The 16,631-nt window shown below is 38.5% G+C and overlaps 1 protein-coding gene across 1 annotated transcript in view; it reads right to left on the reverse strand.

Moving 5' to 3' along the window:
* Window positions 1–933: 933 nt before the first annotated feature.
* LOC6053746 (serine/threonine-protein kinase Tao) overlaps window positions 934–16,631 on the reverse strand; it is a 34,181-nt gene continuing 18,483 nt past the window's right edge. The window contains exons 3-12 of the mRNA XM_038259068.1: window positions 10,834–11,884; window positions 10,596–10,769; window positions 10,330–10,541; window positions 10,106–10,256; window positions 9,923–10,045; window positions 9,738–9,854; window positions 9,492–9,665; window positions 9,211–9,432; window positions 9,032–9,150; window positions 934–3,387 (exon numbers count right to left, since the gene is read on the reverse strand). Coding sequence (XP_038114996.1) covers window positions 3,264–3,387; window positions 9,032–9,150; window positions 9,211–9,432; window positions 9,492–9,665; window positions 9,738–9,854; window positions 9,923–10,045; window positions 10,106–10,256; window positions 10,330–10,541; window positions 10,596–10,769; window positions 10,834–11,884 — 2,467 coding nt within the window. The 3' untranslated portion in view covers window positions 934–3,263. The remainder of the gene's footprint in view (window positions 3,388–9,031; window positions 9,151–9,210; window positions 9,433–9,491; window positions 9,666–9,737; window positions 9,855–9,922; window positions 10,046–10,105; window positions 10,257–10,329; window positions 10,542–10,595; window positions 10,770–10,833; window positions 11,885–16,631) is intronic.

Here is a 16,631-nt window from a genome sequence, read left to right on the forward strand (position 1 = left end):
AGACTCGATTATCCGAAGGCCTTGGCAAAATTTCACTTCGGATAATCGAATCACGAAAAAAAATCGATTTCTTTTATGACCTCTGAACTACTCTATAGTTGCAAAAAGAGGACGAGTCGTACATTTATCCTACGAGGTTCACCGAGTTGGATAAATACGAAGAGTGCTGAAAAAATCAAGTTTTGCAACGAGTTCCTTACAACATTTTTTGCAATTCCAAAAAACACACACTGAGTGAAATTTTATGTCAAATTTTCATGTATTTTGTCAATAAATCGTTTAAATCAAAAAAATGTTGAAAAGTGTTACTTTTCGAAACAAGTGCTGAAAAGTTCAACTTTTCAGCACCTATTTCAGTGCTGAAAAGTAGAACTTTTCAGCATTTATTTTGAAAAGTGTTGCTATTCGATTCTGTTATTTTTGGTACAAAAAAGTAGGCTATTATGTCGTTATTTTGAAAAGTGTTGCTATTCGATTCTGTTATTTTTGGTACAAAAAAGTAGGCTATTATGTCGTTCAAGAATGACAGGAAAAGTAAATAGTTTCACGACGTAATTGCAAAAAGATTATTTCGAATTTTCGAAAATGGCGGTGATGAAATATTGAAAAAATGCATACCTCGATTTAACACGCAACCAACTTTTCAAATTTGACTAAAATGGGATCGCAGAACTCGAAATTGATGTTAAAAGAAAGAAAATAAAAAAAAAATACAAACCATTTTTTTGTTTGTGTTTCGATTATCCGAAGTCCCATAAAAACCTTCGGACTGGAGACGAACGGCCCAAAATCGAGCATGCTGGAAATCTTCGATTAGTTCAGCGTTGGGTCGATAGACCCGTTGCTGATAAAGTAAAGTAAGTAATAAACTATGCAAATTTAAATTGGGATACGGTGATATATAACAAACATTACTTAAAGAAACAGCTTTGATTATCATTTCTAGATTACTTGAATTGGTTTAGTGTGTTTATTATCTTCTTTCTAATCATCAATCATCAGAAACGGTTTTATCTTCCTTTGTTTTGTTTATAATTAGCAATCCATCCTGTCCTGCTCTCTAGTGTTTCCCTCCTCTCACGTTCCTTGCTGGACACACGCACGCGCCCACACTCCCCAATTGTTATTAGCAAACTTCGCTCCCCCCCCTAAACATTTATTAGTCTTGCTTTGTTGTAGTTTCTGTATTAATTGGTATTGGCTTGCTGCGGCGCGCTTATTGAGTGTGTGTTTTGCTTAAATTGTTTCTTCGTCGCTTGTTCTTGATTAAATTACCGATTTGTTGCTCTCTCTCTTTTCCTCGTTTTTTTTTCATAGTGTGAAAAATTTGTTACACGTTTGCAAAGCGTGAGTGTTTTTTTGCTGTTAATCATGGTTGTTGCGCTGTTTCATAACGAAACAAATCGATTCTATTTTTTTTTTTTTTTTGCTTTGCAGTTTAAAAAAATGTCACATTCTCTCGCACACACACAGATTATCGCTCCCTCTCGCTCGCTCTCTGTCTCTCGTTGCATGCTTGGTTTAACTTTTTTTTCTGGCTCACTTGCTTGTTTACTCTTGTTTTCTTTAATTTTTGTTGGTTTTAGTTCAGTGTGTAGTAATATGTACTGTCAATAAGGTAAAAAAGCTCTAGCAGCATTATTTTTTTCTTCTTTTTCTTTTCGTTTATAAGAGTGTTGTGTGTAATTGTTTTGTTTTTAATATACTTTTCGGCTTTATTAAATTAGTTTATCTAGCTGTAATCTTAGCAATTGTGAGAGAATTACAATACGTTATTGATTTTTTTTTTCTTCTTTTTAATCTTTCTGTGGAGTTTACTTAAATTGTTTTATAACTAAAACATTAAATAACTAATTTCAGTTGGTTTTTACATACCACAACATAACGATTTCTTTCTCTAATGCGACTGCACTCTCTCTCTCTCTTTTCTCTTTTTCTCTCTTAGTGGTGAAACTATAAACGAATCGCGCGCAGTATATGTGTGTGTTTTAATGTAAATTTAATAATTACAAAATTAAACTAAGAAAAATGTACACAACACGAGGGAACTGTAGAGCGGAAATGGTAAACTATGTCGGTTATAAATATAAATTACCACACGCTACTGATTTGATCAAAACGCACGCGCGCGCACGCTTTTTAACACCGAGCGCGCGACAAGCCTTTTTTTTTTGTTCGTTTTCATGTTTTTTTTATTGTTGCTTCTCTCATCTATAGACACTAGATTAAATTAGAAAACTAAAAACAAAGATTTATTCTTCCGACAGCTAGGTCCTACGGTGTGTTTGCTCATATGGGTGTGTGTGTGTGTGTGTGTTTGGGTGTTTGTGTGTATAATATTTTATAAGGTAAGTAGTATTACTTATAATGTAAAGAAACATGTTTTCACTTCTACTCTTTCTCTCTTACGTTTTTTTTTCCCCTTTTTACACGCCCAACGTTTGCATTGCTCACCCGCGCAGTTCAGAGAGTGGTGATGCCTCGAAACACATTCCGGAAACGGCGGAAAAGGGGACAACGAACGCAGAGTTCCACTGCAACTGGGACGTCTGAGGGGCCGCAGCGAGTAAAGCGTTGCAGCAACTAGCACAAATAGCGTACGACTTTGAACCTTTTCTTTATTTTATAAATTTTTATTCTTTCTTTGACACAAGAGTATAACATAGCTTAGAAAACACGCACGCACGTGTTGGTGTGGCTCAAGCGAATGCACGATTATTTACAAATGACGACGACTACGAGATGTGTTTGTGTTTGATGGTCCTAGCAACTATAAATCATTCGAATTCAACATGAGTATTATCATCTCGAGAGGACATCCGCGACGTCCCACTTCATCCCGTGCAGTGAACAACGAGCACATTCGTCAGGTTAAAAGAAAGAAACGATAATTTGACTAGAATTTAGAAGGAATGCGATTCTCTAGCAGAGCTCACTTCCAGAATAGTTTGGACAGATTTGGGTAAAGAGTAAGGAGAAAAAAGCTTCAGGAAAAATGATAACGATGGCATTTTTCTTAACTCTGCAAACGAGCGCGCGTGCAGATATAACAACGAATAAAAACACGAGCACGAAACAAACAAAAAAAAACATAAAGCTTCCGATTTCGAGGCACAACCACTCTCGCGAAACTGGAACCGACGACCCACAATCTGTTGTTTTGCACACGACGTCCCATTCCCCGCAGTCATACCTTACTCCCAGGAGCCCTACATAGAGTTGTGACTCGACGACGTGGCGGTGCCGGTCCAGCGGGATCTGTGCTAGAGCGAGCCGGCCGGGAAGCTGGTAGAACTGTTACTGTGCGCCAGGCTCAGCATCGAGCCCGACAGGCTGCCCTCCTCGTCCGGGTACGTCTCCTTGGACGCTTCGGCCAACGCCAGTGCACTGGAAAGGTAGAAGAATTGAAGGTTTTATTATCTTGAGATATCATCAACTTTAATATCCTAAATAGGATAGGGGCAGGGGGGCAGAATGGCCCATGGGGGCAGAATGGGCCACCCTTGGTTTTGTGCTTTAGAATGGATTTAAACCAACTGTAAGGCAAGGGTGTTATAAAGGACGTCAAATAACATCACCACACCGAAAACCACTTTGGAATTCGTTGTATTTTTCGAATTATGAGCAAAAATGTAAATTTATTGACAAAACCACGCAAATGTTGTTTATTTCGAGTTTCTAAAATAAGCTTTCTAGAAAGTTCGATTGTTTGATAAAAAAATGTTCAATGTTGTAACATTATAGTTACCATGAGCTATTACGAAGGTAATCAAACAACAACGGAACCTCAAATCAATTTAGAGGCTTGGTGGTGGAAGTGTTAAATTAAAATCTACTTGGGGGCAGAATGGACCATCCTTTTCCTGCCTTATAAAAACTATCAAAAGTTATGAAATTTTGGTTAAATCGATTATGTCGCTCCTGATAGGTTCACAAATCACGTTTAATGCAACACAAGTTGATTTTTTAGTTGTTTTGATGCTTATTTGTAAAAATAGTGTCTTATTTCAACATATTAAAACTATTTTCAAAAATGTTTGTTTTGGTAAGTGACTATTTTCATAAAAGTGGTCTAACTTCATGGAAACTATGTTAGAAAGGTCCCTTTAATCATTTATTATCTCCTTTCAACGTTTTATTAGACAAAATGGCCATTGTTTAAAAAAATGTTTTTTTTTCTGAGGTCAACTTTGGTTAACATTTTCTATATTTTATGTGAAAATAAGTATGCAGTAGATTTTGCAGTGTATCAGACTATGCCTCTAATCTAATCTAATCTAATCAGACCCTAGCGCAACCAATCTTTCGAAGGGATCCTGGAGAGTGCATTAGGTTAGATGACGCCTAGCACTCTTCTTGTAATTTATTAACATTTCCGGAGATTTTTTTTTTTTTTTTGAAAAGGTTCAATAAACCAAATTTCCAATTTTTGCTTTTTGGGTGTTTTTGGAACCGCCTTGAGTCAGGGGTATTAAAAAACACCCAAAAAGCAAAATCTGAAAATTTGGTTTATTGGACCTTTTCAAAAAAAAAAAACACCAGATTTCCAGTGCGCCATTGCATTGAAATGCATTGAAACATCACAAGCGTTAAAGCGGCCAGGCCTACTGCGTAAAGCCGTATCGCAGAGATGACTCGTAATTGGGTTGAGTTTGAGCACTGAGTGTTCGAACAACAACACAATTCTGAACCGACAGCTCCGATATTTGGTTGTATTCGTTGGGAGCACCATGCTCAGAAGGTTTGGTACTCCGGGACCCTCTGGGATGGGACATTGTATTTCCACGAATGCCCTGGACACTATTTGCCGTGGTTATAGCGCCACAACTCGTTCTACAGTGCCTTTTTACCATTTAAATGATAATGATATTTTTTCAAGAAAATGCAAAAATTGATTTTGCATTCACCCTTCTTTTCACAAATGTTGTGTCCTGATGTGCGGTCCAGTTCAGGCCACATCCCACCTTTTAGGGACGGATTGCACACGGCACACAGTTAAAACATCATAATTACTATGAGCTAAAACACATGACATTGATGCGCTTGACAGCGTCACAACATAGACATCCTTGCTGTCAGCTGAGAGCCAAACGGATTGAACTCCACTCAGCACAGTGTTGCTGTACACAATTAAAAATTTTAAGGTCATATACTGCCGTTCTACGCATAATTGTCCCATGTCAGTTTTGGACGATTTTGACTTTATGGCATTTTTAAGTTTAGTTTGATGTGTATTTTAAGAAAAACACATAAAATCTGGTACTTTGTTCGGAAACTCATTGAAAACAACACCTAGTCTGTTTTTCCCATCGTTAAACTTCTATGCATAATTGTCCCACCAAGTATTTTCTTATGGCCTATCTACAATCACTTAGCTTAGAATAGTTAAGTAAAGTAAAACTTAGAAAATGTACACAACTTACGGCCGTCATCCACAATCAACTTAGAAAATTTGCTGGGCTGATATACGTTGCTATGCAGTTGTTTGTTTACCTTTGATATGGAAACGTCAACTTACCGTAGATTTTGAAATTTTCCAAACCATACGTCAAGTTTCTAATTTTATTCCTTTTCATTGCAGAAGATCAGATTCATTTCCATTGATTCAAACTCCTAAGCTAAGTGAAATTTTCTAAGTTAAGTGATTGTAGATAGGCCATTACACGGAATCATTAGTTTTACTAAACATTATGTCTTGTTTACCTTTTGTAAAGCAAGAGAATCACAAATAAGTGTGATAAACTGCTAACTGGGGTGATTAGGGACACATAGGGCGAATAGGAACCCACGGGACAATTATGCGTAGAAACACAGAAATCGGTCGAAAAATTTCAATCGCGTTTTTCTCAGTTGCACTTTTTTGAACATGAGACAATTATGCGTAGAACGGCAGTATATGCTGTCCTTCACTCTTGGGGTTATGACTGTCAATGGGTTCTGAATTCACGGTCCAGAAATATTAAACTGAAATAAAAAAAATAATCACATATATGCATTTTACATATATGTAGGGGAAATTCTCGTATCTTTGGCAGGTTAAGCTCTCGCTCCTAACTCCATCCAATTTGCTGATTTTCACTATTTAAACAACTAATTTTGCAAAACTTTTGGTAGAAACTTGCTTGCTCACTTCTTATTGAGCTATTTATCACTCGATTTCAGTTGAAAACGCTTTTATCTAGCTTTAATTGCATGTCAAAGTTCTGACCTGCCAACATTAGAGGCACGCTGGAATTAGATGCTGTTCCCCTAAAATGCTTCTACAAACAACACAAAGAAACCCGTTTTTTGATTGATGCACTGCCGTTCTACGCATAATTGTCCAATGTCAGTTTTTGACGATTTTGACTTTTTGCCATTTTTAAGTTTAGTCTGATGTGTACTTTAAGAAAAACACATAAAATCTGGTACTTTGTTCGGAAACTCATCAAAAACAACACCAAGTCTGTTTGTCCCATCGTTGAACTTCTACGCATAATTGTCCCACCAAGTATTTTCTTACGCGGAATCATTAGTTTTACTAAGCATTAAGCCTTGTTTACCTGTTGTATAGCAAGAGGATCACAAATAAGGGTGATAAACTGCTAACTGGGGCGATTAGGGACACATAGGGCGAATAGGAACCCACGGGACAATTATGCGTAGAAACACAGAAATCGGTCGAAAAATTTCAATCGCGTTTTTCTCAGTTGCACTTTTTTGAACATGGGACAATTATGCGCTGTCAAAAAGTTTGTTTGTTTGCGAATAGTCTAATGCCTGCTTAATTGTAGAGATTTATTTATATTTAAAAAAATCCAGTTTTGTTTTTTAATAGGCAATCAACTGTTCAAACTTGGCTAAAATGGAGTCGTAGAACTCGAATTTGATGTTAAAAACAAGAAAATAAAAAAAAATATTAATAGAGATTTACCCTTCTTTTTTAAAGATTTAGACACATACATTTTTGTATTGAATATGACAAGATTTAAGGAATAGAAGCAAGGTTGTTAACTATAAAATTATCGAGGCTCGATAACGATAGTTTTATCGTTATGGTTTTTTGATAATTCTAACGGCGATAATCTTATCGCCGATACTGGACGATATCTCATTTTTAAATTCGCAATTCGCATTTTCAGTGTAAGAACGGGCCTTGACCGATCTTATGCACTTGGTTCCCGACGAACACGCACTGCCCTTACACCTACATCTCACCCTTGCTCTGAGTCAGTACGAGTAACACGCTAGAACACGCTTTGAGTGTTCGTGCCAGGCATGCACACCTTCTTTTCCGGTTACGCATTTTAACTCGTCATCATATCTCATTTTTAAAATCGATTTATTCAACCATTTCATGTTAAATTTTCACAAAATATGGTATTTTTTCGAAAATATTAAAATTTTCATAATTAGCAATATAGGTATCAAACGAAGCGGAATATTGTATGCTTTTTCACTTGATTAGAATATTTTTGGTTAAAAACTAAAATTTTAAAGCAATATGGTTCAAACAAAGTGAAATTTGGTTTGCTTTTTCACATAAAGAGTTTTTTTTTTAAATACTAAAATTTTCACAAAATACCGTATTTTTCAAAAATACTCAATCAAATCTACAAAAATGCAAAATGCTAATTTATCAAAATTGGTTAAATTATTTTATCTTATTTTTTCGAAAATACTCTAATTTTCAAAATATGCAATAAAGAAATCAAACGAAGCAAAATTTTGTATGCTATATTTTTTTTGAAAATAAATTTTTTTTAATATGCAATATCAGTATCAAATGAAGCAAAATTTTGTTTTATTTTTCATATTAACAGAGGCTATTTTTGGAAAATACAAAAAAAAAAACACAAAGTACTGTTGTATCTCTCGAAAATACTCAAATTTACAAAAAAAATGCAATATGGGTATCGAACGAAGCGAAATTTTGTTTGCTTTTGCACTTTATAAAGTTTTTTTTCTTTGAAAAATACTAAAATTTTCACATTCACAAAAAAATAATTCGTTTGATACCCATATTGCAAATTTTAAAAATTTGAGTAGTTTCAAATAAATACGATTATTTGTGAAAATTTTAGTATTTTTCAAATAAAACTACAAAAATAAAATCGCTTTAAAAATTTCGCTTTGATTACCCATATTGCATATTTTGAAAATTTGAGTAGTTTCGAAAAAAATTACGGTATTTTGTGAAAATTTTAGTATTTTCAAAAAAAAACTCTAATAAATTGATCAAGCATACAAAATTTCAATTCATTTGATACCCATATTAACAACTTTGATTAGTAGCTTTGAATGTATTTACCAGAAAGATTAGAAAATCTCTACGAGTTTCATCATTTATTTTCATCAATCCTTTTTGAAATAAAAAACAACAGCAACAAACATTTTCAGGGAATTGTTAATTCTTAAAAAGGGGCTGAGGGGCTCAAATATTAGGTCTATTCCCCTTCCCGAAGAATTGCAGAATTTTTGCAGCGCGTTCCCACAATTTTCTGCACCTTCATTAATGTCCAGACAGTCCGATCTCCAACCTAGCGAGTCACCCGACGGGCGTCAAAATTAAGCCTCGGGAGTTTAAGGTGCTTTCGAGATCGAAACCAGTGACAGATACATAAACCTTGAACCTCCTGTACTTGGAACGTGGGTCCGTCACTGGACTGGACGGCTTCATTGTGACGTGGCGATTCCACACGAAGTATCCGACCGACGCAGGCTCCAGAAACTGCAATCTACCACTCCGGTTCGTAAAGTGTAGAGAGACCCACTTCACTGAAAAGTTCTGTCTTCCGCGGAAAACCTTCTGGAGAAAACGTCTAACAGCATAAGGCGCGCATCAAGTGCGCTAACTGTAGTGGAAATCACACGGCGAATTTCCTTGACTGTTTCATTCGGTGAAAGAACCTCGAGAACCAGGACAAGAAAAAAGCGCCAGCGTTCAGCATAAGCTAACGGGATTCATTTGACGAGCCGTCATCCCAAATATGAGCTTGATTTTACTATTATCATCCCTTGAAAAGCTTCGATTAAATAAAAAGGTGCTTACCTGAAGCCCATCCGTGCCGATTCCTCGTCGAACGCCTCCAGCTGCTTCTCGTGCCGCTCCCGGAGCAGCCGAATCCGTTCCGCGCGCTCCTGGTTGAACTGCTGCAGCTCAGTGTCCATCTAGAAGAATACGCCTTCAGTCCACCTGAGCCAGTACGCAGTAGGTATCGTTCAACTCACCTTACTCTCCAGCAGCGCACGCCGCACGCTGACGCGATCCTCGAGCTCCTTCCGCTCCCGGTCGCGCTGGGCCTGCGCCTGCATGCGGTTCTTGCTCTGGTACGCCGTCAGGATGTCCAGCTCGTACTGGAGCCGGTCCTTCAGCTGGTGGCACTCCACCTCCTGGCTCTCGTCCAGCCGCAGGCTCTGCTTCTGCAGCATGTCAGCAATACTTTGCTCGTACTGGAAGACGAATGCGAATCAGCAATGAAATTCTTGACTTGTTTCAAGTTAAATCTCACCTGATCACCCAATAACGTTAACTTCCGGTGTTGCTCCTCCTTCAGTTTCTTTATCACAGCTTTTTGTTCCTCCTTAGGCGTCGTCTGCAGGATTTGAGCTTTCAGTGCCTTGTACTGGCGCGTTTGAGTTTTACACGTCTCTCGGAACTGTTTACGGATTTGGAGCTCCTTTTGCTGCAAAATGATTTTAATTTCGTTAGCAGGTGGTACTCTTCGGCAGCAGCAGCAGCAGCATCGATGACTTACCTTTAAACTCTTCGGTTGCTGTTTCAGTTCAAGCGCGTGCTTCCTCAGCAGTTCCCGCTCGGCCCGGTCCATGTACTCCTTCTGGTTGCGCAGTTCGCTCTCGTGTTGTTTTGATATCTGCGAAGGGACAAAGAAGCATTTTTTTCAGTTCAGAAGTTTGATTGGCTGCTCAAACAACGACTTACTTGCTCCTCGCGGAGGGCATGCACGCTCTTCTGCTGTCGATATTCTAGATCCTGAGTCTTTTCGTGGTGCTTGATGAGCATCCCGTGGGCCTGCTCGAGTTGCTGTTGCTTTTTGCTCAATTCCTGCAATTCAGAAAAAAAAAGATTGCAACTGCTATCGCTCGAAACTAGCCAACAACTTACATCCCGCAGCAGCTGATTCTCGAGATCGTGCAGCAGGACCATCTTTTTCCTCCGGAACTTGCGCATCTCGAGTTCGATGTAGTTCTTCTGTACCCGCAGCATCCGCTGCTCCTCTTGAGCCTCCGCTTGCTTCAGGTTGTCCTTTTGGCTCCTGGAAAAAAAAGAAAACAATAGAGTTTTGACATTAAACCAACTCTTCACGACTCTCGGCGCGTTGAACGTACTGCAGGGTGGCATCCCGTTGCCGCTTCGGCGTCGAGTCGTCCATCGACAGCTCGCGCTTCCAGCGTTCCTTGTTCGCCTTGTATTCCTTCTTTTTATGCATCTCGAACGCCTTCCGGTCGCCGTCCTGCCGGGTCGATATCTCCTTGTACAGTTTCTTTTCGGCGCCGTTGTTTTGCTTAACTCTACGTTCGATCTCCTGCTGATGTTTGACCTGCAAATGGTGAGTTTGGTTAGATAAATTCTTACAATCGAGCAAGCCACTTACAGATAATTTATCTAGTTCTCTAGTGAAGTTGTGTAGTAGAAGATCATATTCCTTGTCTAGTGCTCCCTTATGCTGTTCCATCTCAACCTTACACCGCTCCTCCTGCTTCACTAAGGCTGCCTGATGCTCTCGGCGCATTCGCTTGTAGCCGGACATTTGTTCGTGCATTTCCTCCTGCAAAAAATAGAAAGAGATCGCATTAAATACGGCTCCTGATACTAAAGTCCGATGAACCTACCTGCATGTGTTCCTTCTGCTGCTTCGTCACAATACTGGTCGTCCTAATCGTAGCAAAATTGTTGGCACCATGCTCGGCCACCGCACTGGCGGCCGCCTGCGACACGTGGTTGTGATGCGGATGATGATGCGGCACGACCGGACTAGACGACGAGTTGTGGTAGCCGCCCATGCTGGCCCCCATCGAGCCGGAACCGCTGCCCCCGGCGCTGATACTTCCCATGCCGCTGCTACTGCCCACGCCCAGGCTTAACCGATTCAGCCCGTCGCCCTGCATCAGTCCATCGCGGCCATCACGACCACCTCCACCTCCCATGCCACCTCCGCCGCCGATGTTGTTCATGCTGCTGTTGCTGTGCAGCGGCGGCAACCCCGGTCCACCCATCCCGCGATGCCTCGACGCGTTCCGCAGCACTCCACCGTGCTGGTCCACCGAGTGCAGCGAGTGTTCCGAGGTTATGCTGTTGCTCTTACTGCTATCGCCACCGATCTGCTCGTCCGGAGTGTCCTCCGGGTCACCAACGTTACTCTCCGTTTCGCACGAGTCCACCATCAGGATCTTCTTCATCTTTCTGTAGTTCAGATTGTCCAGCTCCCTGACGGCAGCCTTCGTCCTAGCAATCAGATCGATCAGCACGTTCGGCGACCGTATCCTCGTCATGAACGAATGGCTCAGCAGTTTGGTCGAGTTGGGCCGATCGAGCGGCGACTTTTTCAGACAAAAGTCCACGAAGCTACGAAAGTGGTCGGTCCAATCCGGTGCCTGCAGCGTCGGAGCCTCGTTCTGCGCAATGTGGTACAGGGCGGACATGGCGTTCATGTTGAAGTAGGGCGGCTTCCGCTCGGCCAACTCAATGCAGGTTATTCCGAGTGACCACACGTCCACCTTTCCGTCGTACTGGCCTTCGTCCATCGCCAGGATCACCTCCGGTGCCATCCAGTAGGGCGTGCCGACGAAGCTGTTAGCGGGACACTTGATTGCCGCGCTGCCAAAATCGGCCAGCTTTACGATGCCCTGCTCCGTCAGCAGGATGTTGCCCGCCTTGATGTCGCTGTAAGAGGCATAACAAAATGGTTATTAGATCTACGTTTAAAGGCATTCAACCTAGACATTTAATGTCTATTTTTCAAGAAACAGTTGAACAAATATTACTTCAATAGGAATATCTTCAAATGAATAATCAACCACTGTTCATAACATAGATAACCAACTCCGTGGCTTAATGCTTGCGACTTCCGTCTCATAAGCGGAAGGTTCAGGGATCAAATCCCGGTCAGTCCCCTTGAAATTCGGACCTAGGAATCAAACATCATATAATATGAACAAAAAACGACTTGAATTAGGTTGGGAATCTTAAGATAGATCGAGGATTCGTCTGGTGCTCGCTTCTATGTTAAGGCGGGGCTGGACAAAGCCCAACGACCTTGGAATTGGGTGGCTTGGATCTCTGCCATTGCTCAATGGGGGTAGTTGGAGGCAGCGCGAGGGCTAATACCCCGGGACTGAGATAAGCCGAAGGGTATTTTTTTTTCTTTTTTTTATTTCTCTTTTCTCTAAATAAGCTGAATCACCCCGTTGGTTGGTCAAAGTCAAACTAAAAAGTTACGAACTGTCACTTTTTACACGGCGCTCACGCACACTATCAAAACAAACGTTTGATAGTGTGCGTGAACTCCGTGTAAAAGGGGTGTCAAACTAAAAAGTGACCCCGTTCGTTTGACAACAGTTGGTGTCAAACCATCGGGGTTTGAGTGTAGTTTATCTCCATCAGTTTTATTAATTTTCATTATAAGTCAATATGGTAAATATACTAATAAGCAATTTTTCAGATTTTTTGCGATCTTTTTTTTTATTTGGATAAATTTTGCCTTCCCTACAAACAAAGAATTTCCATTTGACCGATTCTTAGCAAAGCTACTCCAAAATGTCACAATTTTCAATTTTAGATGTGATTTTTTAAATGAAAGATTTCATTTTTATTATGATTCAATAATTGCAATGTGCTTTAAATGCGTTTTCTAACCTTAAAAGCCAAAAATGTTGACCAAATTAGGTCTGCAAGCCATAGGATGGGAGAGTAGTTTTTATTATCAGAAATCTGCTCCTTTCGTTGGAAAAACTGTAGCGATTGTTTTGAAGTGCCTTTTGATAGTCCAGTTTTACGATGTTGTCCTGTCACGCTACATTTTCATTTTTAGAGAAGCACACACACTAATTTCTCATTACTGAAATCAGTTAAATTTACTGAAATCTGCACTACTGAATTTTTCAGTAAATGAAATCTTGCTGAAATTTCAGCAAACTTTGACAGCTCCATACAAATTTTAAATGAAGTAAAGCGAAAAACTAACTGTAAATTTCAGTAGTGCAGACATTTCTTTGTAGCAAAATCAATTATCTTTCCAAAATAACTGAATAACTGAAAAAAGCTTGAGACTTTTTTGAAAAGGAGCCGAAGAATCGGTCATTTAATATTAATTCGTTCATCACATAACCTCAAACATTATTATTATTTTAAGGTTCTAAAAAACACTCAGTGGAATTGCACAGATTGAAAGAAAACTGTTCTTTATTCAATGTCTGCAATCAATGCACAGTGGGGCGAGGTGGCAATCTAGCGGGACAAAATTAATAGCGCTCTGGGGTTACGTCCTAGAGCTTCGGTGTCTTCAGCAAAGTTGCTCAGAAAAATCAGGGCTACATTTTGGTACTAAAATGTAGTTCCAATTTTGGCCGCATAGGTGGCGCTGAAATCTAACTTTCCAGTGACCTCCTAGCGAGTTGGTGTCTTCGACAAAGTTGTAGATCTCGCCAAATTACGTATAGTCACCGAACATGTCAAAATTCTCAAAAATAACTGCGTAAAGTTACAGTTAGTTTAAAAATAGTTATAATTAAGCTATGAATATTCAGTCAATCTAGCAGGACAAAATTAATAGCGCTCTGGGGTTACGTCCTAGAGCTTCGGTGTCTTCAGCAAAGTTGCTCAGAAAAATCAGGGCTACATTTTGGTACTAAAATGTAGTTCCAATAGATTGGCCGCATAGGTGGCGCTGAAATCTAACTTTTCCAGTGACCTCTAGCGAGTTGGTGTCTTCGACAAAGTTGTAGATCTCGCCAAATTACGTATAGTCACGGAACATGTCAAAATTCTCAAAAATAACTGCGTAAAGTTACAGTTAGTTTAAAAAATAGTTATAATTAAGCTATGAATATTCAGTCAATCTAGCAGGACAAAATTAATAGCGCTCTGGGGTTACGTCCTAGAGCTTCGGTGTCTTCAGCAAAGTTGCTCAGAAAAATCAGGGCTACATTTTGGTACTAAAATGTAGTTCCAATTTTGGCCGCATAGGTGGCGCTGAAATCTAACTTTTTCCAGTGACCTCCTAGCGAGTTGGTGTCTTCGACAAAGTTGTAGATCTCGCCAAATTACGTATAGTCACCGAACATGTCAAAATTCTCAAAAATAACTGCGTAAAGTTACAGTTAGTTTAAAAAATAGTTATAATTAAGCTATGAATATTCAGTCAATCTAGCAGGACAAAATTAATAGCGCTCTGGGGTTACGTCCTAGAGCTTCGGTGTCTTCAGCAAAGTTGCTCAGAAAAATCAGGGCTACATTTTGGTACTAAAATGTAGTTCCAATTTTGGCCGCATAGGTGGCGCTGAAATCTAACTTTTTCCAGTGACCTCCTAGCGAGTTGGTGTCTTCGACAAAGTTGTAGATCTCGCCAAATTACGTATAGTCACGGAACATGTCAAAATTCTCAAAAATAACTGCGTAAAGTTACAGTTAGTTTAAAAAATAGTTATAATTAAGCTATGAATATTCAGTCAATCTAGCAGGACAAAATTAATGGCGCTCTGGGGTTACGTCCTAGAGCTTCGGTGTCTTCAGCAAAGTTGCTCAGAAAAATCAGGGATACATTTTGGTACTAAAATGTAGTTCCAATTTTGGCCGCATAGGTGGCGCTGAAATCTAACTTTTTCCAGTGACCTCCTAGCGAGTTGGTGTCTTCGACAAAGTTGTAGATCTCGCCAAATTACGAATAGTCACGGAACATGTCAAAATTCTCAAAAATAACTGCATAAAGTTACAGTTAGTTTAAAAAATAGTTATAATTAAGCTATGAATATTCAGTCAATCTAGCAGGACAAAATTTCTTATAAACTTCGTCAAAATTACTTAGTACTTCGTCGCATCCGAACCAGTATACGATTCAAAAAGTTTATTTAGCAATTCTATGGTAAGATATTGACATTTAGTTAAATTAAAAGTATGCAAAATTAAGTTTAGATAAGTTTTATATAGAATTTCCAGAAGTATATAATCATTTATACTAAGTAGTTAGTAAACTTTATATTCAATCCAAATTATTTTTCAACCAGTCAAAGATGCCTATTTGGAGTTGGGAGACTGAATTTATGGTGATATGTCAACAAATAACTTTATGTATGTTAATTTTTCGAAAAGTGTACACATTTTTTTCGCACCATTTTTGATTTTTGTAATAGTATTTGTTATATAACTTTTTTTTGAAATCATCTTTTCATGAACTTTTTGTAGCAAAATATTCGGCATGAGTTTCTGAACAAAAGGTACTAGGTTTCTGTCAAACTTTAAATTGTTTACATGTTTCATCACAATTTGTGCATAGTGCCCAAGGGGAGTAAACATACTTTTTTCAATTTCAATTTGTGTTTTTATTAGAATTTAGCAGTTCTGTTCCAGGATGTTACATTTGCAATTCAGAGATTTGGAGAACCTTTCACTGAGATCAATTCATAAGCCTTTGCAGGGAGGATACATATTTCTACGTTTAGATTTTGCTAGCTGAGTGCTCTTTTAGGGAAAATATTTTGAGAAAAAACCCTAGATCTATGTTTGGCTTAAAACATACTTTTTTACATACTGTATGTTTCAATGCTTTTGTCACCACCCCCAAATCAGAGATAGAGCATATTTGTTCAAAAAAAAAAATCAAACTTTCAATGGAAACTTATGTGCAGTCAGCTGAAATCCATTTAAAATGAATTGCTCTGCGTTAAGAATAATTTTGTACATGTTCGGGTTTATTCAAAAACAATTTTAATTTAATTAAATTTTAGATGAACAGTATCGCTAAAATGTTTTTTTTATTGCCGAATCTTATATTTTTTGAAAATAATGATTGCAAATCAAGAGTACTTTTGTATAATACATTCTATAACCATTTTTTTTTATTGAAATGTTTAAATTTTGGCTTGTAATCTCACTTTTTAATTTTTTTTTGCCTCCACTCGACCATGGCCAAAGTCTAAATGTTGCAAAATAACGTCCAAAACGTTACAATTCATTGAAAGATAAAATTACGCCACTACATAAATTGTTCAGATTTTATGTCACCTAAAAATGGTCTCAAATATCAATAAAAACACAAGAACATTAAACTAAATACCTTTTCAAACACCTAAAACAATAAAATCAACAAAACTGATAGACAACTGTTATTTTCTGTTTTCTATTATTTTTAAATACTAAAAATTTCCAAAAAATAACAGAAATTAAAAAAACTTCAAGTGATAGATAATATTTTAGTCTTTTAAATGAAAATAACGTAATTTCATTTTTTTTTGTACATTTGGCCCGCAAGCTAATTTGTTTATTTTTGAAACTAACTGTTTTTTTGCACAGCTATTTTTAAGAATTTTGACATGTTCGGTAACTTTACGTAATTTGGCGAGATCTACAACTTTGTCGAAGACACCAACTCGCTAGGAGGTCACTGGAAAAAGTTAGATTTCAGCGCCACCTATGC

This window comes from Culex quinquefasciatus, chromosome 3 (assembly GCF_015732765.1).
Source record: "Culex quinquefasciatus strain JHB chromosome 3, VPISU_Cqui_1.0_pri_paternal, whole genome shotgun sequence".
NCBI lineage: Eukaryota > Metazoa > Arthropoda > Insecta > Diptera > Culicidae > Culex > Culex quinquefasciatus.